We start from the raw sequence: 25583 nt of genomic DNA, 5'->3' as shown, positions 1-25583 counted from the left end.
AAAAACGCAAGGAACTTCATTTAATATGTTTCAATACATAATCTTAATTAGAATCGAACTTAATGTATGGTTTACCATAATGCTTCAGCTTACCTGATGCGGTATAGTTACCTGCATAATAACAAATCCCCAAACCATTTATTGATAGACACCCAAAACAGCCTATTTAGCAAAAGGATGCGCGGTTCTTCCACTAAATCGTTTTCCTAATTTTACAACTTTTCCGGCGAATAAATTCGCGAATGGTTTTCGAGTGGCGGTGGCCTTTGTTCCGCCTGTGCGCTGACCCACTGGGGAGCCCCATTTTACTGCGGGTCGCGAGAGTGTAATAATATTTTTACTTGTGCTACGCCCGACGATCAAAAAGCGGCTCGTTGCGGTTGTCCACCGCCAAAGCCAAAGCCAAAGAGTTGCAATCAGCTCCACGGACTCCCTGCCATCCGAATTTTCCCTCACTGAGAAGCGTCGACATGGCAGGTCGGATTGGGCAGTCCGGAAAATTGGGCAAAACGACGGGGTGGTGGTGGCAATAGTGCCGCGTCTATAAGCAATTTCGCGAACAATGACTAAATTTTGGGAAAAGCGAGCGACTTTTGTTGCTGTTGTTGTTCCACTGCTGTTGCATCTGAACGAATCTGAATGCAACGCAGTGCGCCGAAAATTGGAAAACATGGCTGCTGAATGGACAACTGGTGGAGATGGAGCATTCCACGTACGGATGCACTGAGCAAATCAAGGAAAACAAGATTTATTTTTAAGAAATATTTTAATGTAACCTAAACTTAATCCAATAGTGGCATTGATACCTTTAAATGCGGCATCCGCATTTTCTTGTGGCAAGATCATGCGTTTAGAACACACTTTTTCTGCGAGTGATTGAGAATGGGAATAGGACATGGAAATAGGCATACACTGCTAGGCATTCGGCGGCGACTCATCGTTCAACGTCAGCGCCGGATGCGTTTGTGGCCACGGCCTTTGTGGGAGTTCCGCTTTTCGATTGGGGGAATGGTTCCAAGGGAGTGGCTCACTGGGGGGGTATAGGTGGTGCAGTTGGGGACTTTGGACTGGGGGCATCTGTATTTTTAAGTCCACCACTAAATACAAACGAAAGCACTCAAGCACAAGTTGGCCACGATTTCCCAATCGCAGTCTCTCCCAATCTCCGGCCTACTCTGCTCCACTACACACACACACACGCACACATACGCACAAATAGTCCGTTAGTACGGGCGTAGTTGAAAGTCCGTAGTCCGAACTCCGGACTCGTCATAGTACAAATGGAATTTGGGATTTTGATTGCGAATCGAAATAGATTTTGTGGTATTTGGCAAGCAGTGCGAAACAAGCGGCTAACAACCTGAGTTGGTGTGCGTGTGTGTGCCTGTGTTTACGCTGCATGTTATGTGTGTGTGTGTGTGTTGTGTGTTCGTTTGTTACTTTGGCATGGACAACACTGCGTATACGCGCTTTATACCGTCCGTTGATTGATTGAGTTTTCGAGGCCTTTTACACGCTCGCTGCCTTCGTTTTTGACAGGCCCCCCGTTTATTTTGCATTTTTCCAAAGCTCCACCCGCCACATTTTCACTACCGCACCCCCTCCCCCCTTTCGCCACCACCCCTGGCCTGTTTGCATTTGTGCCTGTTTTTGCTGGCCGCTTGCTTTTCGGTTCGTTTTAATTCGTTACCAAGTTGATTTTGTTAACCTGAAAAGCCGATTTTCCACACCTGGCAAAAAATATATATTTTTCGGGCAGCTTTAGCGGCGGTATTCTTAAATATAAAACCAATATAATTCAAATAAGTAAACTTAAGTGTAAGCGGTAATGAATTTGGTTAATATTAATATCTGCAATTGAATAATAATACTATTTTCTGTAAGATACACAATTTGAAGGAGATTTGTTTTTAAACAATTGTTATGTTTGAGAGATTGATTTATACATATCAATTTATTAGAACCATATAGAGAGATAGTTTTTGGATATTGGTGTAAATTTTAAGCCCTATTCAATAGATTATATAGATTAGATACTAACCTACATATGGGTATAGTTCATTTGAAAACGCATAAAACCGCATGAGCAATTCAGATCACCAAATTCAAGGACTCGGGCTACCTCATGCGCCAACCCTTGTTCACTTTCCGAAAATAAAGCAGGAAGTTGAGGTCCTGTGTGGGTGGTTGGGAGAGCGACGCGACGCTGCTGTGCCATTGTCCGGCTGCTAATTTATCGGGATAATTGCCAAATGACCAAATGGGGAGTTTTATTACTGTTGCCAGAGGAGTGGCGAGGGGAGCAGGATCAGGACTGACGAGCGAAGCACAAAAATGGCCAGACAACGATGACCGAGGGTAGGCACACCCCAAAAAGGAACGGACACATGTGTTTGCCCAGCTCAATGTCCACTGCCCTTGGCGCATTTTTAATTGTAATTCATAAATTACATTATTTACCGACTTCGGGGCAGGTTAGTTAATGATGCTGCCATTTGGGGATTGCTTTCGGCCCTTCGACCAAACTCCCCCCCCCACAAAAAAAAACAGCTAGAAATCGATAAGCTCCACTTTCAGAAAAACCGCCACAAAAATGGCGTCTCATAAATGTCAACCGAGAGTCGTAAACTGCCAGCGAAATTGAATTCGCCACTTAACACCACAGCGCCACCTAGGGGGCGTATTCCATTCTGCACTGATTCAATTTGGATACTTTTACTTATTCAACTTATTCGTTATGCAAAATTATTGCTGCCGCGTATTGAGTAGCAAAAAAAATGCAAAGAATGAAAAGAAAGCGTGGAGCTGTTCAACCAGTTGGAAAATACCCTGGGAGTTCTGGGGTATGAAGTGGTTTTATATATATGTAAATTCGCAAACAAATCACTCGAGCTTGCGAAATACCCTTAGGGGAATCCTTTAGTTATCCTTTAGCGATTTTTCAAATAAACATGCAACACATTTTTTAGAAATCTCCTCCGCTCCCCTTAACTGAGCCAGCGGCTGTCAAAGTTTGACGCGTTTTCTGGGCCAGCATCAGATTTCCCCCTTTTTCCAAGCCAGTGCTGCCGTGGATAAAGGCTGAATGCAGCTTAAATAGCCAGATTTAGTTAAAAAAATGTATAGTTAGTACTTTTTATGAGATTTGACCAAGGAGTAAATTTGTTAGTTTTCATCAATGTATAAATTGATATACATACATGTTCTGTTGGTATAAATAAACTTGTTAACTTTGTCAACTATATTTAAAGCAATTAAGTTTATGTTTATTGATAAGTTTGAATAAATATACACGCTTGATATAGAAAGTAGAATATGAGAGAAATAGTAACCTAAAAATATCCAAATTTTCAGCACAGTTACTTGCGTGTCCTGGCTTCCAAAATGATGGTGATGATGCTGATACTCCTGTGGATACCGATACTGATAGCGATGACAACGGACGGAGTGCGCCTCGAGGACTTTTTTGGCTGACATGTGTGGGCGCTTTTATAGGCTAATGGCCTGAGATGCATGCCGCGGGCCAAACGCCAGTGACTTTGACGGATTTTCCGAGCAAATTCGCTTAGGCTTGCCTAAGCTTGATTAGCTACTGGGGAATTTGCACACGCATCTTCAGGGGAGCGGGAAATTTAATTTTGATGAAAAGTTGATTTGTTAAACTAGATAGGCAAGATGTTTTACAAACGATATATACAATTTTTATATGGTGGAAGCCTTTAATAAATTATCCCACCAATCACTTAAAATATATAATATAAATATAACCGATTGAATCGGTTTGCTGAACTTTGTGAATAAATAGCCACCTGCAAATATCAAAGTATGTTTTATAACGGTGTAATATGATTCGAAATATTTTATGTATTTTGTGGCATATCACTTTTTTTTTTAGTGTTTTTTGTCGCAGAACAGGACAGCCCATGACTTAATTAGCAAATGCCGGGCTGGCAACAGAGCGTCCTCCAATCCATAGCCAAGTGCACAGGAATGCGCGTCATTATGACAATAGTGGCCACCCACCACCCATCACCTACCACCCCCCACATCCCACCAACGAACTTAAGCTCGAGGGCAAACAAAAAAAAAATGTCGCGTTGCAACAAAGTTGAGTTCGTCTCGGCCCTCGCATTTCCAATAGTTTTCTATGGCTGCTCCTCAGTTTTTTCCTCAGCTTTTCCGCTTTTTCCTTTCATTTCACAATTTTTATTTCACATATCCAGAGGTCTGTGTTGGTGTGTGTGTATATTATATTTCTGCAACGCGAACCAATAACCATCGAGCGGGCAGCTGGAGACGCTGACGCTATAGAATGCCATTGGCTCCGGGTCTCATCCTCGCTCCACATTCCCAGAGCCCCCGATGACCTGATTCACCTGTCCGCACCCGGGTATCTTACGGATACCAACGGCGGATGGCTCCTTCTCGCTATATATATATTTTTTTATTTTTTTGTTTGCCCACCCGATTTCTTTGTATTGTGGTTATGATAGCGAACCTGACGGTGGGTGGCCACATCCCTCCACGACCAAGCATCCTTAACCTCTGACCCCAACCGCCTCCTCTAGTTTCCTTTCTGCGGTCCAGAAGCAATATAATTTATTGAAGTTCTGGCATTTTTCAAAATGAAATTCTTTTTAACGATGATTGAACTACGTACGTGTGTGTGAATCTACGGGTTTTAGCCGGTTCTCCTTTTGGTTGCTGGGATAGGGGGGTGGGTGGCTCTTTGTTTGGGTCTAGCACGTTTGGCCTGTCCATTGAACGCCATATTATTGGTCGATTGAAAAGTAAAACATTTTTTATTATCCGCACGTGTGCCGGCTCCCATTCGATCCTCCTCCTTGCACCCTGTTTTTATGACTACAAAAAAGGAGAAGAATATGTGTAAGATGGTGGAAGTTGGGCGATGGGCTGTGGGCGGTCGCTGAGTGGGCGTGCTCTGACCACCTGTCGTGGCATCGGGCATCCATAAAACTTTCGACCCAACTACCCCAGGTGAGCTCATGGTTTTTATGATACCAACGCCCCCAGCCACCGCACCACCCAAAAACCTCGACCCACTTTCGGTTCCTTCATATTTGATAAGCACGTTGGCGTTCCTTTTTTTTTTCTTTTCATGGCTTCCTTTTACTGTTGCGCCCCATCAATATCCCTCAGCTGCCCGTCTCTTTCACTCCCTGCTGGACATCGCCTTCGCTCTCTTTTACTCACTATATTTTTTCCCTCTATTTCCTGCTGTTTGCTGTGCACATGTATGTGTGTCTGTGTGTGGTTATAAAAATATTTCATTCAATTTTTTATTCCTGTTGGCGCTCGCTGCCTCTCTCTCTTTCTCACTTTCTTCTTGGTCAGCTAGTCGTTGCCCTCTCTATCGCACTTCGGCTCCAGCAAGTCCTTCTTCTGGCCCTTCCTCCATCTCGCTCGCACTCACTCGTTTTCGTGTCCAGCGATTTATTTTGCCGAGCCAGCGGACCACACGGTTTCTCATTTTTTTTCGCAGTGCCTGTGTGTGCGTCGCCTTTCCTTTTGTTATTTCGTTGTCCTTTGCTCAGGTCGGCAGTGTCCTGTACACTTGGCCACCCGCTGAAACACCCACAGTGCCACCCACTGAGCCACACCCCCCCCCCCTTTCCAAACCAACCTACGTCTTGAGCTTCATAATTTCTCCCTTTAAGACAACTTTCTCACTCACACAGTGATGAGAACTACTTAGGTACGAAATTCGGTACCAATATTATAAAACTAGAACTAATGTGTTGGGAAAAATTTGAAAGCACCTCTCGTTTTTTCCAACCACCTATTTTGATAATTTTGAAAATGAAGTATTGTTAGCTAGGCACTTTTAAAAGTCCCCACTTGCATAGTCGTAAAACAGGAACCTATTTCTTTACTCAACCATTGTACCTCTGCCTTAATGTAGTACCTTTCGCACCACTAAGTGGGTGGTTCCAGCAAAGGAATTGCGCGTTTTCTCCTCAAATATTTCTGCGTCCACTGCTCCTGATTGCCAGCTCCTCGATTTGGTCAAGTTGTGGACTCGTTTCACTTCGCCGCCGCTCAGCTAAGCTGAGTTCTCTTTGAGTTCTTTCGCCTCGATTGGGTGATATTTTCGCCTACAGCCGCCCATCCCGGCCATGTTTGTTTGCACTTTTATAACAATGTTGGTCAGTCCGGGTTTAGGCCATGTCGTGTGGTTTTCCTTTAGGGTAGACCAACGAGATGAGGTGGGATGAGATGGTTGATGGATCCTAAAATATGATGTCATACATTAAAAAGATTGGGTGTTGCCCTGCGATAAATATATATATATATATATGATTTTGGTATACACAGAATGGAATTTAGCTACTATTATTTACTACAAATTTTTTTGTTACTTTTATTAAAATCAGAACCATCATTTTCTTACCATCAAAATGTTGGCCAATTTAGTACATTTTCTTAGAGAATTTCCATCAAAGCCAGAACTCCGCATATCGCAATTGGGTTACCATTTGGATAATCTTCCCCAAAGATGACTTTATTGTATTAGCTTGAATACCAGATGAACAGCGACCTAAAAACTAATTAAGCTTAGGGCTAAATTAAGTCGTGAAAATAGAAGCTAGTCATATATATAAATATGTTTGCTTGGATATGTAGTATATCCATTTGTGGCAATGTGTTTATGGCAGACAAAGAAATACAAAAACTTTTCCATCTACCCACGAGTGTGCTCTAGATTCAGTCCCTGGCCATTCTGCTGTTTTCTCTGGGCTAGTTCTGGCCAATTTATTTGAGCCATTAAAATTGTATGATAAAGCGAGTCCATTAATTGTGTTGCTTAATTTTCGTTTTAACGCATTTTATCAAGCCAAACAGCGAACGTCGTATCCTTGGTTCTGCCGTGGCCATCTTTCAAACCCCACTGCCATCCCTCTCCATAAATGAGGTTCTTAGCTGGTATAATGTGTTTTTATTTGCCGCTAAGGGAAATAGATGGAGTCCAGTCTAGAAGGCGCTGACATGCCATATGCCACATGGTAGTAGCCACGGACAGGATAAGATACTCAGTTATCTATTGGAGATTTTTTACGGGAACGAAACTTTGACTTAAAATTAACTTCTATGTACTAAGACTATGCAATTACCAAGATAATAAATATTCGTGTAAATGGGAATAGCATTTGTTTTTGTTATTATTAAAATATTGCTTATTTTGATATAGTTTCGATGCATTGGCAATGTATATATATATATATATATATATATATATAAGGAAATGTTTCTATCTTAAGAAATGTTTTTTTTATTTTGTGTCTGTAACATTGTAGACGCAAGGATATATAAGAGGCGTTGACCATTGATAGTCGATCTCCGAGAAGAATAAACATTAAATGGGGCGGTGGGGCAGTTTTGCTCTGTATTCCTTGTGTACGCTCATATCTTAACGGTTTTCGTTTATTTTCATATATACCCACATATATACACCAGAATGGTGTGGGGCAGAAAGTGTGTGAGGGGGTAGTGGTGCTATATGTGGGTGGTGTGGTCTTGGCCGGGCTATGAGTATATATGATTTTTATTGTTATTGTTTTGTCCTTTTATGATGTTGCACGTATCGCAGTAACTTTGCCCGAATGCTCGTGTGTACGTGTATCTTGCGAGTCCTGGCTATATCCCTGCCACATAAATACAAACATACTTGCTGGCACGTACATATATAAATAGAAGAAAAATCGAAGGGAAAACGAGAAAAATGAAACAATAACAAAGCGTGCAGTCTCGAATAAGCCACCCATTCCACCCACCCAGAAACTTCGAACTCCCCATTCGGTTATAATTGGGTGGCATTGAGGGTGCTGCCGCCGGACTCGGTATTTCACCACCGAAAATCGCTTGCTTTCTTTTCGCTTGTTCCCCCTCTTTTGTTGACTTAAGCGAAATGTGCTTGTGTGCGTGCATGTGGGTGCGCTCTAAGGGCTGTTTACCCCCGCGATCGCCCCCATTTCCGTTGTGTTTGTGGTTGTAATTTGAAGCCAGCGACAACCGAGCCTTGTTGGGTTTTTTCCTTCAAAAATGAGGGTGTATGGCACGTTATGGATTTATGATATATATACACATAACTTTATGCAATAAGCGCAGGTTCAAAAAGCCTTCCTGTGGTTGGCTGAAATTTGTTGGTTGCACTTCCGATTGGCTGGGAATATCAAGCAAATTCATAATTCCAGCGGTCACTTTCATAATTCCCCACCCCAAATGGCGTCGTCGCACATTGCGTATGCGCAATGTTAACCAAGGGTTAGAGAAAGGGAAACTTTGGCTGGACTCTAGGTGAGGTCATCCCATTTTCCACTTTCATCTAGTTATCTGATCCATAAGAGGGGACATAATATTTCCCGTCCTATTTCCTGGTACTCCCATTTCATTTTTATTGCTTCACTTCGCCTCGGCTTGATATGTTTCCTTTCTTCCTCCTGCTGACTGTCCTGCATCCCCATTGCTGTTATTGGTTTCCACTTTTTTATTCCCTTTGAACTGGACACGGCTACATTCTGCCCTTTCCCTTCACATGTGAGCGACTTTTTGTATTAAATTCCCTCCTTTTTGCCATCTTTTTTATTTGACGAGGCTTCAGTGAGTTTTTCAGTGTGCTTCTGAAAAAAAAGTAGATTTATTATAGATATTTTATAGTACGGACCGAGTTGTTCAGAGATGAAGAAAGCGAAGAAGAAAGAATATTGTGAAAGTACCGGCACTGAACTTTTGATTTGGTGCCATTTGTAAGGGATGCGAATACAAATCTTTAATCTAAAATTGGAGTTTAGAGTTTTTACTACTATCTATAAAAGCAAGAATAAAAAATTCCCTAATAAATATTAAGCAATATTTTTGCACAGCTTTTTTAAAATATAATTACAACATTTTTAAAAGATTTAAATTTCTATAATCTTCATCCTTTTATATGACAGTGTATTGGGGACCCAATTCGCACCTCTCAGGTGAGTGGAATATTTTTATGCCATTTTTATTTGTCGGACAGTTTCTTCTTGCCTCTCATGGCATTTTTATTCCGCTCTTATTTTTTGCAAATTTTTTTTTCACATTTTTATGGCGCAAATTGCCAGAAGAAAAAGAAGTAGCAAGAAAAGTGAGCGACGCAAAAACAAATTCCCGCAAACTAAATGTGTTTGTGGTGTTTGATAGCGTCAGCAATGTTGCCGCTTGGGTGGTTCACCCTTTGGCCACCACCCACTTTGAGCCGCCCCGCTATTCCGGGCCACTTTTTCGTTCTCCTTCGAGGAAAAGCGCGAGCGAGTGGGAGAAAGCAGCAGCAGCAGCAGCAGGTGAAGTAAATGGCAATAAAGGAGAAAAATTAATTTTATCCTTTCCATTTCCGTTGTTGCGCGCATCAGTGTGTGTGCGGTTTTCCTTCTCACTCTTTCCTTGGCCGTGTGGGTGGCAGTTTTTCCCGCACATTTTTTTTAGTTTTCTTCAGCTTTTGCATTATTTTAACGTGTGCTCTTTTTTCCCACCCTCACCTCGACTCTATTTTTTTTCCTTCGTTATAAATCTTGAGGTTGAGCACTCGACTGGACGCCATTTTTTATTTTTCACCTTCAGCCCCCACCCACCTGAACCCCACCCTTTACCATTCCCTCCCCATTCCCCCTTTTAGTCGGACGTCGCTTATTTTTCAATTCTGTCAGCTGCTTTGGTCAGAAAATGTCGCTTGGGAGCGGTCGACGGCATCCTTTTCTCCGATTGCAAAAGTTGAGATGGGATGTGTGGGGTATATATGCTTGTATGCTATCTGCAAAATAATTTATAGATGCCTCAACCAAAATGGACAGAGTAAAGGGTTCCGTTTCCTTATTTACTTTTTTATTGAGACTCCGTTTTTTTTTTCATTTTAGATACTGAAATTCAAGAAGGCACGTTGTATAGTGGATCTCAAGGGGGTTTTAGATAAAGAATCACTTTTACAAATCAATTCTGGACATTAGATACAATAGAGACTTCAGAAACAAGCAAGTGTTTCTTAAGAATTTACGGTAGAGAACTATAGCATTACATTCCTTTAATTTTGTCATGGGTATTCTCATATTTGTACTAATGTCTATGATGTCCATGATGTTCGTGGTGTCCATGGTGCTCATGATGTTCACGGTGATGATCGCCATGATGTTCCGGATATTCATGAGGATTTTCGTGAAAATGACCGGACTCAACTGGATTAGTTCCATGGAAATGGCCAGATCCCACAGGACTTCCGTAACCAGGCTGATATTGGTTTGGAGAACCTTGTCCAGCGAATCCTCCTTGACCCGGGTGGACTCCGCCTTGACCAATTCCCACCTGGCCACCAACTCCACCCTGTCCAGTGAATCCTATTTGTCCACCAAAACCTGCTTGCCCGCCGATTCCTCCGAATCCTCCAAATCCTCCTTGCCCTCCATATCCTCCTTGTCCAACTTGGCCGAATCCATTCTGAGCGTTCACAGCGGTCACCAGTGCAAACAGAGCAATCTATAGTTATAAATTTGTTATTATAAAAATATTTCTAAGTTAGTTAAGATTTCTATAGTAGAAGACGCACCAGTAGTTTCATCGTGGCTGAAGTTTCGGTACTGAGGCGGCTCTAATATTTTTTTGATTTTTATACCACGATTTGGTAATATCAAGTAGGTAGCTGAAAGGTATTCTACCTGGCTGAGGGACTTAAGTTTGAGTCTCTACCTGTAAAAGGAAATCACAGAAAAGTATTGCCGTCAACATCTGGTTACGATGGAAAATAAAATAAACCAGTTTATTGGAAGAGGGAAAATGGAAAAACAGAAAAATCCGGAATTGAATAGAATACTAATACTAATTCAGTACCATATTGAAATGACGGAAATATAAAGGAGTTTTTAAATTATTTGTTTATTTATATTTATTTATTTGATATTTGAAAAGTTTTTATCAACATAACATTACTCGATTTTTTTGATCAGGAAAATCCGGATAATATAAAATCATTAATAAGACATTACTCAGATACAAGATATAACATAGTGACTTTACCTTTTTTGAAACATTTTCTACTGTTGTCTAAATATCAATGATTTCGTATTTATTTTTTCCAGGTATTTCATCAGTAGGAACTTCGCCACCGGGAATTGGAGATTGGAAGCTGCCATGCTGATCGTCGTTTGAGGTTTCGTTGTGAGGTCTTTCGGTACCAGGAAATCCACTTTGAGGTGGACCGCCTCCTGGGCAACCGCAATGCGGACACCCTCCTGCTGGAGATCCAGATGGTGGGGGGTGGTGTGAAGAAGGAGGCGGAGGTGGCGGAGGAGGATATCCCTGCCAATGGTGGCCACCATACAGATATCCCCCTGGTGGTGGATAATGGGGCGGTGGTGGAGGTGGACCGTATCCCTCCCAAAAGTGACTTCCATGTCGATGGGGGCGATGAGGCGGTGGTGGAAAAGGCTGGTGCTGGTGTCCGTGTCCACAGCGTCCACCAGCACCATGTCTGCCACGATGGTGATGATGGTGACGAGGGGGAGGTGGACCTCCGTGTGGGTGATGTCCTCCTCCAGAAAATCGCCGACAGCCCATCTGATCGAGTCTCAGATGAATTTAGAGCAACGATCTGAAAAGATGTATGACTAATATTTTTGAGAACAAGATGCATTTGAATCTTTTTATATGCAAAAATTATTATATATGTTTATACGTCCGTTGTACATACATATGGTAAGCTGATAAGAATATTTTCTATGTATATATTCATTGACTTACATTTTTTCCTATTTCTATCTTAATGGAAACAATATACAGTAAATAAATGTTTGTTTTGCAACTGGTTTATTTTAGCGTACTTATTAATACGTCATTTATTTGTTGCTTTTAATAGCTAAAACAAGTTAGAATTCGATTTGTTGACGCAGTGGCCGAATTCATTGATATATATAAGTCTGGATATTTTTTTCTCTATCAATAAATATTTTAAAGAATAATTCCTAATACAAGTAAAGGCAAAAAGAAAAACCAGCGCACAATTAATTGCTTTGAATTTTGTTGTTTTGAACACAAGAATTGGATCAGCTGCTTAAATGTTATTTACAATTTAGAGTGGCATTGTATTTGGTTGCCAAAAAATAATATATAGGTTTATTTTTGGAAGAGTTGTTTGTTGATAACATATCGCCGCCAAAAATACTACAAGTTCAAATGCTTATGAGATTAAAAGTAAATTCGGAGGTGAAAAGCAACCATTTAAATAAGCAATATTGTTAAACTTTAAAACTGTGAAAATTATATTTGATTATCTAATTACATTTTCAATCTATCTCTTTATTTGTGGAGTCTAGTGATAACCAAAGAATTAAACAACTAAATCGTCTTAATTTCCGAGAAGCTGCTTAGCTATTATTATGCCTACGCTTGCCTTAAGTATTTATCCTTGAGTAAGGAAATCCTTCTGGGCGGAAAGAAAATCCAGCGGCATAAAGTTATGTGCCCAGGGCCAAAATTTTAATTCCAAATTTAATTTTCAGCCATTTTCCTCATTTTCCCCGGATGAATTTGTCAGGGCGTGTCGCATTCGGAAACCACTCGCCGGGGAATGAAGTGGAGACAAAGACATCTCGGGAAAAGGAAACATTTTTTGGCTTATGCCAAAATTACATCAAAAAGCGCTGCGGGTATGTAGGTATGTAGACAGACGTGGCAATTCCCATCTTAGGATTGAGTAAAGTGGCAAAAGGACGAGGGGCAGGCTGGAGCTGAAGGATTGCTGAGCCTTGGAAGTGGCAGGGAGTGAATGTCGTGAAGATATGCCAGGACCCTTGGAGAAAAGTTGAGCGGACCGAGGAACAGGGTTTGGTGATTGCTATCTTCATAATGACTTTGAAGTGTCAAACAATTTTGGGGAATTATCAACGCCCGCCTCGTCTTTCGCAAAGGTGAAAATGAAAATTGTACTTTTTGTTTGACTCAAACTTGATGGGGCCAAACTGAAGATATAATTATAATTTAATTGAAATGAAATTGTCGCTTAAGTCGAGTAGAAAAGGAATGGTATTGCGGCATTGGTAGACTCCAGGGGTAAAGCTCTCAACTTAATATTTTGCTGGCTAAAAATTTGGGCAGATGCGAAATACTCTTGGCTGAGCTGTAAAAGTGAGTCAATAAAATACACAACTATTTGCGCACCAATTTAATATGCCACATAGGCAAGTTAAAGGAGTTCGCCCAGCTCAAGTTTTCCGAGGGATGCGACAAAATACATTGGGTTGACAGAAGCCCATGAAGGGCCAAAAAGAAAAGCACACCGAGTTTCTGAACAGGTCCGAACAATGTCCGAGGAAAATCAATTTAATTTTTACTCATGTTCATGGCGTGACCCCTCGATAATCCATGGAAAAGGGGACGAGGTCGTCCTGCTGCTGAGCCGCCTGAGGTGGAAATTTCACTTAAGTCACTTTCAACTTTCGCAAGATGCCATCAAAGTTGGCTCCAAAGTTACTGGTCAGTTGATTTTTCCACCTCCTGGGGCGGCGGCCATTACCACCGATATTTACATTTTACCCAACCCACGGGGAAAACCTTTTCTCGAACACGATCTCCCCCAGCGCTCTCCAAACTTATGAAAAGTTTCGGTGAATTTGCGATAATGCTTTTTTTGGCTGGTGGTATATACATTTAACTTCAGCGCACGTGTGTCAGCTTTTCATCATATACTCTTCACAATTTTCAAACCGTGAAGTGCTTTTTCATGAGACCAGAAGAAATGAGTAAAGTTTTTTTTTAAAATAATTTTTTATATATTTTTTATCCCAAGAGCTTCAAGTTCTATTATAATGCCCAAAAATGTAACGTATGTTTAAGTTAGTTCATATACGAATATGCTCCTAAAGCATATATTTATGGTGTTGTCGTATGTACAACAATGTATGTGCATATGAAAAGGTTTTGTGAAAAACAATTCTGGTACCCACTGTGTGCCGCTAAGGGAAAACAAAATGGCATACTTGTACTGTATGGAAGATGATGATGAAATTGGAAAATCTGACCGAGACAGGATACCGAAAGGGGTGTGAACGTCGGGTGGCTGCCACTTACATGACATGACAATAACTTTGACTTGACCATTCGACCGTTGCTCATATCTGAGTATCCTTCCCAGCTGCCCACCACTCCATATTCAGATCCTTCTGCATGTTTGTTTGTGCTGGTGCTGGGTTGATGGCGAGCAGACAGGGAGGATGGGATGAGTGCAGACAGGCAAGGATGTGTGGTGCACAGGTACACACGCTCACTCGCACACTCACGTAATGCTCTTTTTTGGCTCCAATGCGATGGCTGAACAAAGAGAAATATTTATGCGTTGACCAACTTGACCAACTCGGACTCCATTGCCATTTCCAATTCAACCTCCGGCGGTCCTTGAAAGCCAAAAATTCCGAATTCAAATCCAATTCGAAATCAAAGCCCGGCCAAGGAAGAAATTCCCAGAAGGGGTTGAGCCCCCCAACTGCAAGCGTAGTCATTGCTGTTTATGATGAAAAATGTCCAAAATTACTTTGCCAGCTTCAGTACACTGAAAGAATTCCTATATTTTTAAGGATATTCCTGACTATAACTCCTTACTAAATACAGATATCAATCAACTTACATATAATAAAAACATGTTGGAAAAATAAGGACATAATATTTTGTTTTGTGTACGTTCTAGTATCCATACGATGTAAGTGTGTTTGCAGACACATGATGACCTTTTGGGCACGGCATCGAAAGGGTCAGTCCGAGACAACTCCACTCGAGTTTTACGTTAATATTTAATATTGCGAATAGTTGATTGAAACATTTAGAATTTTCCATGACGGGCGCCAGCAGCTTCGGAACAACAAATTGCTCATCTCTGCATATTCCAGTACGAGTGCTCGATGTCCCATTTCTTTAGTTGGCTGCCTGTGATTTTATTTGGCCATTGCAAATTGAATTGGGAATAATTTAGTAGCTGAATATCACACGGGAAATGCACACAAAACTATTTTTGTGATTTTCGATTGTTAAATGGATATCGCTAGTCCAACTGGGGAATGTAAAAATAGAAATTTCCTCTAAGCACCGCTTACATTTACAAATAATTTCGAAGCAAATTGATTACCATTTTTCAGGGAAGCTAAGCATTCTTTATTGAAAGAAATTAAAATCCCCCATGTTACCTTTATTAAGAGACGGGCGGACAAACAGCTGGAAGTCCTGCTATTGCAGTCACCCAGCAGAAGGACATAACGATAATTAATAGAATTTGTTCGGGGAATACGTAATGAGACATCGACTGGGGGACTTGATGTCCTGCAGACAGGAGAGCGATTCGATTTTTATTATTTTTCGATTTGAAACGCATTCATTCGGATTTTGTTGTTTTATTATTAACATTTTCATCTGGACTCCGCCATTGGTATTTTCCCTCCAAGTTTTTTTTTTTTGGTTTTCTTCTTTTTTTCCAATTCGTTTAGACAAACAAACTTGAATGTAAATGAAATGGGGGATCGGTTCGTGGGGCAGGAGCGATACAGTAAGTGTAATAAAAATTAACATTAATTCAGGAACAAGAAAATGGGGAAAGTTCATATGACACGAAGGACCATCCAGTTGGCTGGGGAATGTTGAGGAATTTTAACAAGAAAAATATGTAAATTGTCCCGTAATAAAAACGTCCGTTTTCCCTGCCACCCGAAAGCACACTTATCTGCAAATATAAATTTTATGAAACATTCTCCGAAAGAAAAAATCGCTGCGAAGGAATTAAAATGGCAGAAAAGTATAAGGATACAAAAGAATAAAAAATCAAGTGAGAAAAAATAAAAGCAGCAAAGCAAACGGAATGAGGCCCACGGCTTGAGGGGTGGACACAAGTTATATCCCTGCAGGACATTATTTTAAATACTAATCCGCATCAGTTTTCATTTGAGTTTTCTTCCAGGACCCTGTTCCCCTCTCGCTCCATCTTCGGCTGGGCCCCGGGAAATCGTCGCTGTCCCTCCCGCTCTACCGCTTTTCCGCTCCGCTTTTCACGTTCCGCCTGTCTGGCTGCCATCTTTGTTTGTGCTTGTGTCGTTACATAAATTCAGATGTTATCCCAAATGCGCAGCATGCACGTTATTAAAACAGCGACAGGGCAGGCGAAAGTCAGAGGCAGATGGAAAATGTGGCAAGTGTGATGATATAGCCAAAGTGCCCCACCCTGCAATATACGCTTGCTATTTATAAAGTAGTTTGGCTAACCATCGTACATATATCCTAGTGTTCGGCACTACTTTTGAAAAAAATATTTTATAAACATAGTTTTATAGTTTGAAAGGTAAATAGTCTCGTGTGTTAAAAAAAATATATTTTATATTTATAGTTTACCGTAAGTACATACAATGCTAATGTTGTATATCTAAAAATTAGTAGATTAGTAGATCCACTTATTAAAATAGCCAAAAAATCAGATGAACATGGAAAACGATAGTTCATTTATTTCATTGTTCGAATGCTGCGAGCATTTAACCCAAATTTGTGGTCATTAGGGGGATGTTGGAGCTTTTATTCGAATTAACAGGCGATAATTGATGTACAATATTTAGCTGGCAACGGGTTTTTTAAGTTGGAAGCTGGAAGTCAAAAATACGCAAAATGTTGGTTAAGGATAAGGATAAAGGCTGTCTCAATATGTTATCTAAAACGCTAAATCAAATTGTTTCGTCTATAAGATACCCTATCCTTTGGATTTGCTTTTGGTTCACTTAACGCTTCCTTTGAATTTACATTCTGTTTGTATTGGGTCTCTTAATGTTTTGCTTAGTATTTCATTAAGGTGTACTTTCAGATTTCATAACCTTGCTTTACATTTGAGAAATTTCTTAAAGTATAACGTTTTAAAGTTCCCCTCTAAATATTTTGAAATAACTGTGTATTATCATGTAGCCCTATTTTTTGTTTGTTTTAATTCCAGTTGGCTTTCTTTGAGAAATTGGAAAACGTAACGAAACCTAGACCTAGAACCCAACCCAAAGTGGGGCCCGACGAAGGAAAAAACCCAAATGAAAATGCAATTTTATTTATTGTTATGTACAAATACTTGCTTGGCTTTTTTCTTCTTTGCACATGCCGAGCTTATGTAAATTTATTTATTTTGCGTAATTTTTCTTGTTTTTACAGAAGAATAAATTCGCCTTGTTGGGCCGCCAAAAAACCCAGTCCGTTTCCACCTCCCGTTGGGTAGAAAAAAATTTAATTAGAATAAAAAGACCAAGGCAGCGGAACCGAAGGAAAAGTGAGAGAGCAAGGCACAAAATTAAAACAAAACAAAAAATGTTCAACAAGCCGATGCTTAATTACTCTTAAAGTAGTAGAATGACGGACATACAATACGACTGTCCTATTAATACCGTAAAATAATATATTTTATACTTAATACTTATATAACTTATAGACGCAAATATCTTTATTTCAAACATCTGGCTATTAGCAATATACCCTCTGCAAGGGTATAATGAGGAAACTGGTAAAAAAAAATGTTACCAAGCCGAATGCCAAGCAGGAGAGGAAGGATTTCGTGGGTCTGGCTGGTCCTGTCCGTAATAAGGCAAACGTTGTGCAATTTTCATGTGTAGCTGACAGCCGACGCCAACATTTTGTAATGAGCTGCCGGCCATCCTACCAATCTGAGAGGTCACAGGGAGGGTCTAACGGGGGGTTTAACGGAGGGTCAGTGCTGTCAGTGGACAAAGGTTGCCACTTGGCCGCCATGTCGTGTCCGCGACTTTGACTTGAGGGAATGTTCCCCACACTGACTGTCCGTAAATTATAAGCAATAAAGTGTTAAAAATAAGCCCAACTGGAAAAAACAAAAAGGGGCACAGAAAGTGGTAAGGTCCTGTCACTCGAGCAGCTTAATTGCGCACTTGGTTTATGACTTCATAAGACAAAAACTGCTTTAATAACATGGAAATAAAAAGAATTCAATCTTATACATATTTAAGAACCGTTTTGTATATTTACGATTAAATTTAAATACCTCTCAGCTTTATATGTTCTATATTAGATATCATATATCTTCTGTGTATTCTGATTGTATTTAAATGCTGCAAAATTGTTTAGAATAATTAATTTTCACAGTGTTTTACAGCTGCCAGGCACTCATATGATGACGCTCAATTATGGGGTGGTTTACGTGCTTTAGTTTGACTCAAATTTAATTACATTGTATTATGGAATTTATATGACATCCAACCGCTCACACATATTCACTTTGACTGGGATCCTCTCCGTCACTTTAGTTCTGTGCTGGCATGGGATTAATTATGATGCGCCCTAAGTTGCTTGCTCGGTTTAAATGAAATGTAATAATTTTCGTTGAAGGATTTTAATTTGGAATTTGAACATTGTACATAACATAAATATCCAGCCATGTGGATCCCACAGTGAAAGGAATGTTTATGTACGCCTGCCTAACCAGGACATCATAAACTCGGCTTTCCCAGCATTACGTTTCCAACCAAAGTTACCAGGCAGGTGCGGCTGGGATATTCGATAGCATGGAGTATGGAGCATATGTATGGTATGTACATATGTTTTTCATATTAGATGGTTTTCAAAGCACACCTTTGCTTTAAGCTCGAAGAGGTCTTCTTAAATTTAGCCCTTATTACGAAGGAAAAGTGGGCCACTTTTCACTGCAGACTTATTTTTCGTATTCAAAATTCAAGGAAATATCTGGTCATCTGTGGTGTCCAAGAATGTCACAAACTTCAATCTTTCGACTTGCATATCAATCCTCATAAAATTTGGTTGATGGAGAACATCAAAACTAAGCTGTTTTATTAGTGAAGTTTTCATTGAACCGATAAGAAAAATGATCAATTATGTTAGTACTAAATTATTGAATATCCTTCTTATTTTAGAATTGCATTTATGCGTCGTAATACTTAGTCGTAAGCTCCGAGTTTTGTTAATGAACATGGCGCAAAAATAAAAACTTAGGCACATTTCTAGCAAAACTCAGCAATAAATGGCATAATGAAGGAATTAATGAATGGACGAGGGCCAGGACAAGCCGAGTGGAGAAAAAGTGGAGAATCAGCAGCGGGGACGAACTTATGCAAATGCAAATGAAAATTAATTTAATCCGCAGTACGAGTAAATTTTCCATTTTAATTTAATTACATGGACACTGCCTACGTGAGCGACAGCTAACCAAAGGCAAAAAAGGCAAGAAAATCAAATAAAAAACGGACACTTTCAAGCAACCATTTTTCCCCCATCTGAGTTTCCATTTTTTTTTTTTGTAAAGGACGGGTGGCCTGGGCGGTGTCGCAACTATGAAATGCTCGTGTGTCCACTTAAAGCCAATTGGGTAATTACTTTAAGCCGCAACGGTCATTTGGCCTAAATGCGGAAATTATGAAGGTTCGTTCCTTCAGCTTGTGAGCAGGGCACTTAATTGGGGCGATTTTCCAAAGTCCTTGCTTATGAAATTAAAATGCAATTTTCATTAAGTGAGCGCATTGCCTCAACTCTGTTCGCCTTATTTAATTATCCATTCTGCCTACAAGGGCTCCTCGCTAATAGCGAAATAAGCTCGGATCGGAGAGGCAAAAAGAAATGAGGCAGTCAGAAAGTCGGAAAATAGATGGGACATTGCCAATGGGCAGATGAGGAGCAAGTCAAAATAACAAATTAATTAGCAAAAAAGCAATTATTCCTTCTGCGTTCTGTGCGCTTTCGAATCCATTTGCAATGATCCAACAATTGAATGGGAAATTACATTCGTATTAAGTCGGAGCAGAGACAACCATTTCAGCTGTCATTGCCTAAAAAAATCACTATTATATATAATAATATATATTATCTAATTTATATATCTAACCACTTATGTTGCGTTCGTAGAACTTCCAATCCAATCGCCAAAGGAAATGGCAATTAAGGTGAATCGTTGACCACCCCTTTTTGTCAGCCAAGGGTTAATGTACTAACAGCAACATAAGCATAAACAGATTAGAGGACACACAACATTTTCTACTTTTTATGGCCTTATATATATGTACATAGAAACCCATTCCATTCGCTATCCTTCCGCACAACACGGCATTCCAACTGGACAATGGGGATGGGCTTGGAGAACATTGCAAAGTGGTGGCGACATTATGTAAGAAAAATGCTAAATAAGCGCTTAATGCATAATCTGCACCGAGGCATTACACACACAAAAAACAGGGATAACTGCTGGGCCGGCACACGAGCCCCATTCCGACCGCCAGACCCCCATTGACCATCTACCCAATCCTCTGACAACGGCTTGGTCTGCCTCCGGACTGGCCCGACCAGATATGGCCATAATGTATGACTGCCATTTTATATGCGCCTTTGAAAAATGTGCTGACACTTTGAGCCGAAGCAGAAGCTCTACACTGCAACACACGTTTGTATGACAACTAAAACTATTTAATATATTCCAACTATATTAACTTATCTGGTTACTTTAAGTTTGTTCTGCCTATAGAAGGTTAGCTGGTTTTCTTTCCACATAGAAAGTTAGCTCGTTTTTTTTTCAGTGTCTTCCAAGCCAAAGATGGGGGATGAACTGGAGCTGGAGGTGGAGAGAAGGCTGGACAGCAGAATGATGGCGCTGGTGCGAAAGGGTTGACCCCAACGCAATTGACCACGTGTGCGTGTCCATTTGGGGGCGGTCAGCCTTAGCCTCGGTGTTGTGTATGTATTTTTTTGTTTTTGGGGAATGGAAAGGGCGTCGAAATCCTTTTATCATTTAAATGGCATATGGCAAAAGGCAGTTTTTATTTTTATAATCCCGGCGAGCAACCAGCCAAGGAGCGGGCTCCAAAACCCCGACAAGACATCACGGAAGTGGCGATGTCGGGAACAAATCACACGAAATTTGTAAATGTCCATTGTCAAGCGGTTGCCGTCGTCTCACCTTGCAGCCAACAGTTTTTTATCTCCAACCACGCCGATTTCTTCCTGCTCAGTCCATTTATTAATTTGCCTTGAATAACTCTGCAGCCCCCTGCGATGTGAGCGTAATCCCTTCTCAGGACTCACCCCGTGGATTTTGCGTTTTTCAATAAGGCGAAAGGAACAATTTGCCGCACAGCAGGTGGAAATTGCCAACAGACCGGATTGCGGGTGGGAGTGGGTGGTCGAGGATGTGGGAGGACTCGCCACCCGTGGCGAAGATTTTGTGTCACTTTCTGGCGTAATTTTAGACCGACTTTGATTGGCGACCATTAAAAATTTCGCTCGTGTCCCGCCAGTCATGTGATTGATGGCCCGAACGTGATCTATACCCAATGGCCAACTAAAGTTTTATGAATTTTAATGAAAAGTTACGGCCAGCTGGCATCGGGGGTAGTGGACATTACTTAGCTAAGGATTACGGAGTGACGATGGACTTTTTTCCAGGTCAGCTTAAAATGAAAGAAATGCTAAGATAAGTCTTATAAATATTTATTTAATAATAACTTATTTTAGTTTAGCTTATCTTATATCGTAGGCAAGTAGTGATAAGAATTTCATTGTCATATTTTGTGGTTGGACGAAAAGTATGCTATACAAATCTCAGCATGGTGAGTTCTTAGCGTTTACCATGAACATGAACATATTTTTGGGCTAAACAAAGTCTTGTATCTTTGCATAACGTGCAGGGTGTAAAAACTTATTTTAATAAAACATATCCAATTAGTTTCGATTACTCATCCGAACGGGAATTTAACTTTAGCTAATAGCATACATTAAGCTCGCCAATCGTAAATCAAAGTCTGCGCCCTTGGCCGCCCACTTTGTGTTACCCAAACATTGTCAATGGTCCGTATGATGTACTATGGCTATGGCTAACCCTTCCACCCTTTCAAAATTACCACACTAAAATATCAAAACAGATGGAATCCTTGTCCTGTTCATGTTGGAGTCCTTCCACCTTCCTTGACATCGCCCTGACTAATGATGTGCCAACAAATTTAACGCAACCGGTTACCCGCTCACAGATAACAACCATAACTGACTTGACTCGACTCGACTTGACTCAATAAAAAAGATGACAAAGCGCCCAATTCACTTAACAAATTTGACAATGGAAATCATATGTCATCATTATTAACAGTGAGATGATTCCATTTTCCGGCACAACGGCCGCACATATGGCCCGCTTCCACTCCGTGAAAGTAAGCGGATAATTTCGAAATAATATCATAATCATAAGCGCAGGGGTTGAAAACCGAGAAATCCGAATTTCAAAATCCAAAACCACCACCACCTCGGACTTTGATGGGTGGTGCGAAAGTCAACCTGCTGGCTGCGTTCAAAGCTGCGCACTTCCACTGCCACACCTTCCGGATTGGGCTCTAAAATCTCCACAATGAAAAGGGAAATTATGGTAAGCGAGAAATGAAAATGAAAATATGTCAAAAGGACAGCTTGAACGAACGCTCCCCCTTTTGCATATTAAATTAAAATAATGAAATTTTGAAACGCTTTCGAGATCTCTTGTGGCGATGCTGTTGTTTACATTGTACGGCAATAAAGGAGCGAACTCCGGGTCCGGAATGAAAGGGCACAGCCGTACGAAAGGACACCCCATAAGTCGCACATAAAACAAAGCAATTGGAAAATTATGCACTTGTCCTTTAGCCACCGCCTCATCATCTCGTCGCCGCCCAGAAGTATGCTTTTAATAATCAGCAAAGTGTTCCGGATAACTGAGGGTTGGCCAACCTTTCACTATTCGGATGGGGGAAGTGCGCTGGGTGTGGGCGTGGTTGGTCTGGACCCGGGGGCAGTTTGGCATTTGGGCTGGCACATTTGCATAAAATGGGAAAATATGTGAGTCCGCATTAAAATGTACAAAAAGTGAGCAAAGTTCCGGATTAAGTGCGGTGTGGAAGGGGGAAAGGCTTTCGAGGCCAGAGATTTGATAAGAAGTGAGAAGATGACTTTTGGGTCTGACTATCAGTTTACTATCAGTACTATACTTACAATTAATTTTATGGTAATTTTATGATCAAGAGTAGTAACATGATTTTGGGCATTTTATACATCTCAAAATGCAGCAGAACTAATAAGTTAATCGAAGTGCGGAAGTCAGAGTAAATGTGGCTCAGGTAATTGAGTTTTCATAATGCTCGTCATTAGGATCAATTTTTAACGACATCTGGGATATGTACACATTTGGCATATGAACAGTATTTTCGAACCTCTCGGTTCGACCAATCATTTGATTAACTTAAGGTCTGAAATTATTCCATTAGGGCTAGAGGGCGGTGCCCAGCCTGCGGCCAAAACATAACGAACGGGAATGGAAACCGCCCCAAATCTACACTTGCTGGAATTCCCAAATGTCTACTTTTCAATGCGCTTAGCATTTTTAAGCTGCTTTTAATAAATTCGACACAAAATTGAATTTTCATAACGGTCTGTCCTCACTGGCACTTGTCCTTTTGACACCATCCCTTATCCTTGGAAGGGGAATCCTAGAATTGGGAAACGGGAACGGGCAACGTGTGCGACACTCACTTAAAAAGTGATTCATGGACACAGTCACCCCGATAAGTGTGTTAACAACAAGGACCTGGGGCACTTTTAAGCCTCACTTTAACATTTGTGTTTGTTTTTTTTTTTTAACTGTTTTAAACATTTTTCAAACATTTGCATGTATGGAAAGAACGAAAAAGTTTGTTACATTTTTATTTTTAAATTACAATGTTATTAAAACAATTAAGTTGTTTTCGTTTTCAAATGAAACTAATTGCTAAAGAAATGTTGCAATTACTTTGTCTATCTCTCTGACATAACATACCTAATTAAAAGTAATGTACTCACATATATCGTCGTTACTTTATCAACCCAGAAAGTCGGCCTTTGAAACCGTACTTAAACTTTATGCTTTTAAAGCCAACTTCATTTGCCTATCTTGGCCAAACCGCAACGCAATTTTTGCGATGAGTGCGCATTGAATATGATATGCCTGCCTATATTATTCATGTGAATAATAAATATGTAAACGCTCCGATTTCCACCTTGCCTTGGGGTTTTTATCACAGTTCAACCGCTTTTTTGGGGTTTTGCTTCTGAGTGGGCGGGGTCAAGGGGCGGCTGTAAATTTATGCATTCAAGTCATAAACAGGGGGCAACATTTTATTGTTATTTCTCATAATCAAGTGCCGCCAGAAACGTGCGCCCGGGAAATGCGTGAGTGCGTCATTTACAGGAAAAACGATAAAATTATGAAAATTTTATGTCGCACAGCGACAGCGTGAATGGAGTTGGAGCTGGAGTGGAGGCTCTGGCATATATGGAGCGAACTCAATGAACATGTCATAAGCGGAGCTCGATCCCATTCCCACTTCATACCCGTACCCGTACCCAATCCCATTTCCATTCCCACTCCGCAACTGAACACGTTCGACGACAGTTGGACTTGTTGTTCCAGGAATCACAGCTCGGCACACGCGTGCCACAAATTGTGGCCGAGATGGCAAATACACTGCGAATAAGCCAGCCATTGAAGAGGAAATGGGTATATAAAAATTGTGGCTTTAGGAAAAACTAAAATTATTATTATAACAATGATTGGTAGTTGTTGTGTTAATCTTATAATATCAAGATTTTTCGATTTACTAACCTCGATCGATTTTTCTGTATCGTAAATCTTACAATGCATTTCTCAGTGCAGAAGGTGTGCTGCAAAAGGGCTCATTTGTCTCGTAAAAGAAAATATGATGGCGACTATCGTTACCCGTAAATCACACGAATGCGATGGGGGAGCATTAAAATGACATTGCCGTACCAAAAATTAAAATGAAATAACATAAACCAAAGAAAGTCACTCAGAAATAAAAACCTAGCCCCAAATTTTGGAATTCAGAGACCAATTCGGAGCCCGGTGAGTTGGGCCCCCAACAACGCCTATCTAAAAATTCCTTAATCGAATTTGCATTAAGCGATGAGCAGCTAATAATCTGTAAACCGAATTAAAAACAGCTCCAGGGGCGTCCAAGAGAAAAACGCAAAGCAGAACCGCCGACCCCAAGGGTCGAGTGAACGGGAAAAAAAAATGAAAGAAATGCCAAAAAGATTAGCCCGGCAGTGGGGGAAATGCTCCAGAGTGGGCTGGAAAATATTTCCGGCAAATTAAAGCTAATGAAAGTGCCCTCCATCCCAAGTCCTCCAAGTCGGCCACCTTAAGAAAAACTGACAGCCATAATTCATGACCCGACTGCGACGGTTGGTGGTAACGCCCACTTCTTCGCCCCCATTGGAGTACGCTGAAAAATTCACGACCACCCCCTCCAACGATGGGCTAATGATAATGATAACAAACATGCCTCAAGTTCTGGAGTCAGAAACTTTTTGACAAGCCGCCCTCCACGGCCTTGGCAGGATATATTTCCATATAATTCATTCGAGTCCCGGGCCCATCCATCCATTTTGAAAATGTGAATTCTTGCGCATCATCATTGTTTGATTGCTCGTGCTTTATATTTACGTATACACACGCCGGCGAAAACTTTATTTTTCATTTCGTTTAGCATTTTGGGGCGCAA

General features: G+C 40.8%; 2 protein-coding genes across 4 annotated transcripts; both read right to left on the bottom strand.

Annotated features, from left to right (window-relative positions):
- Positions 1-9854: 9854 nt before the first annotated feature.
- Positions 9855-12097, bottom strand: sala (spalt-adjacent). 2 transcript variants are annotated; one of them, NM_001259056.1, is made up of 4 exons: positions 11773-12097; positions 11050-11623; positions 10583-10722; positions 9855-10512 (listed from the first exon to the last, which is right to left on the bottom strand). In NM_001259056.1, exons 3-4 carry the CDS (start codon positions 10592-10594, stop codon positions 10096-10098), a joined length of 429 nt encoding a protein of 142 aa, NP_001245985.1. In that variant the 5' UTR covers positions 10595-10722; positions 11050-11623; positions 11773-12097; the 3' UTR covers positions 9855-10095. The 2 variants fall into 2 exon arrangements, with proteins under 2 accessions (NP_001245985.1, NP_523549.1); NM_078825.4 differs by lacking the exons at positions 11050-11623; positions 11773-12097 and having other exon boundaries at positions 10583-10622.
- Positions 9855-12097, bottom strand: CG43355 (uncharacterized protein). 2 transcript variants are annotated; one of them, NM_001259059.1, is made up of 4 exons: positions 11773-12097; positions 11050-11623; positions 10583-10722; positions 9855-10512 (listed from the first exon to the last, which is right to left on the bottom strand). In NM_001259059.1, exon 2 carries the CDS (start codon positions 11587-11589, stop codon positions 11077-11079), a length of 513 nt encoding a protein of 170 aa, NP_001245988.1. In that variant the 5' UTR covers positions 11590-11623; positions 11773-12097; the 3' UTR covers positions 9855-10512; positions 10583-10722; positions 11050-11076. The 2 variants fall into 2 exon arrangements, with proteins under 2 accessions (NP_001245988.1, NP_001245986.1); NM_001259057.2 differs by lacking the exons at positions 9855-10512; positions 10583-10722 and having other exon boundaries at positions 11021-11623; positions 11773-11984.
- Positions 12098-25583: the final 13486 nt, after the last annotated feature.

This window comes from Drosophila melanogaster, chromosome 2L, assembly GCF_000001215.4.
Source record: "Drosophila melanogaster chromosome 2L".
NCBI lineage: Eukaryota > Metazoa > Arthropoda > Insecta > Diptera > Drosophilidae > Drosophila > Drosophila melanogaster.
Note: the sequence above shows the minus strand (reverse complement) of the source record. Positions and strands in the feature narration are given on the sequence as shown.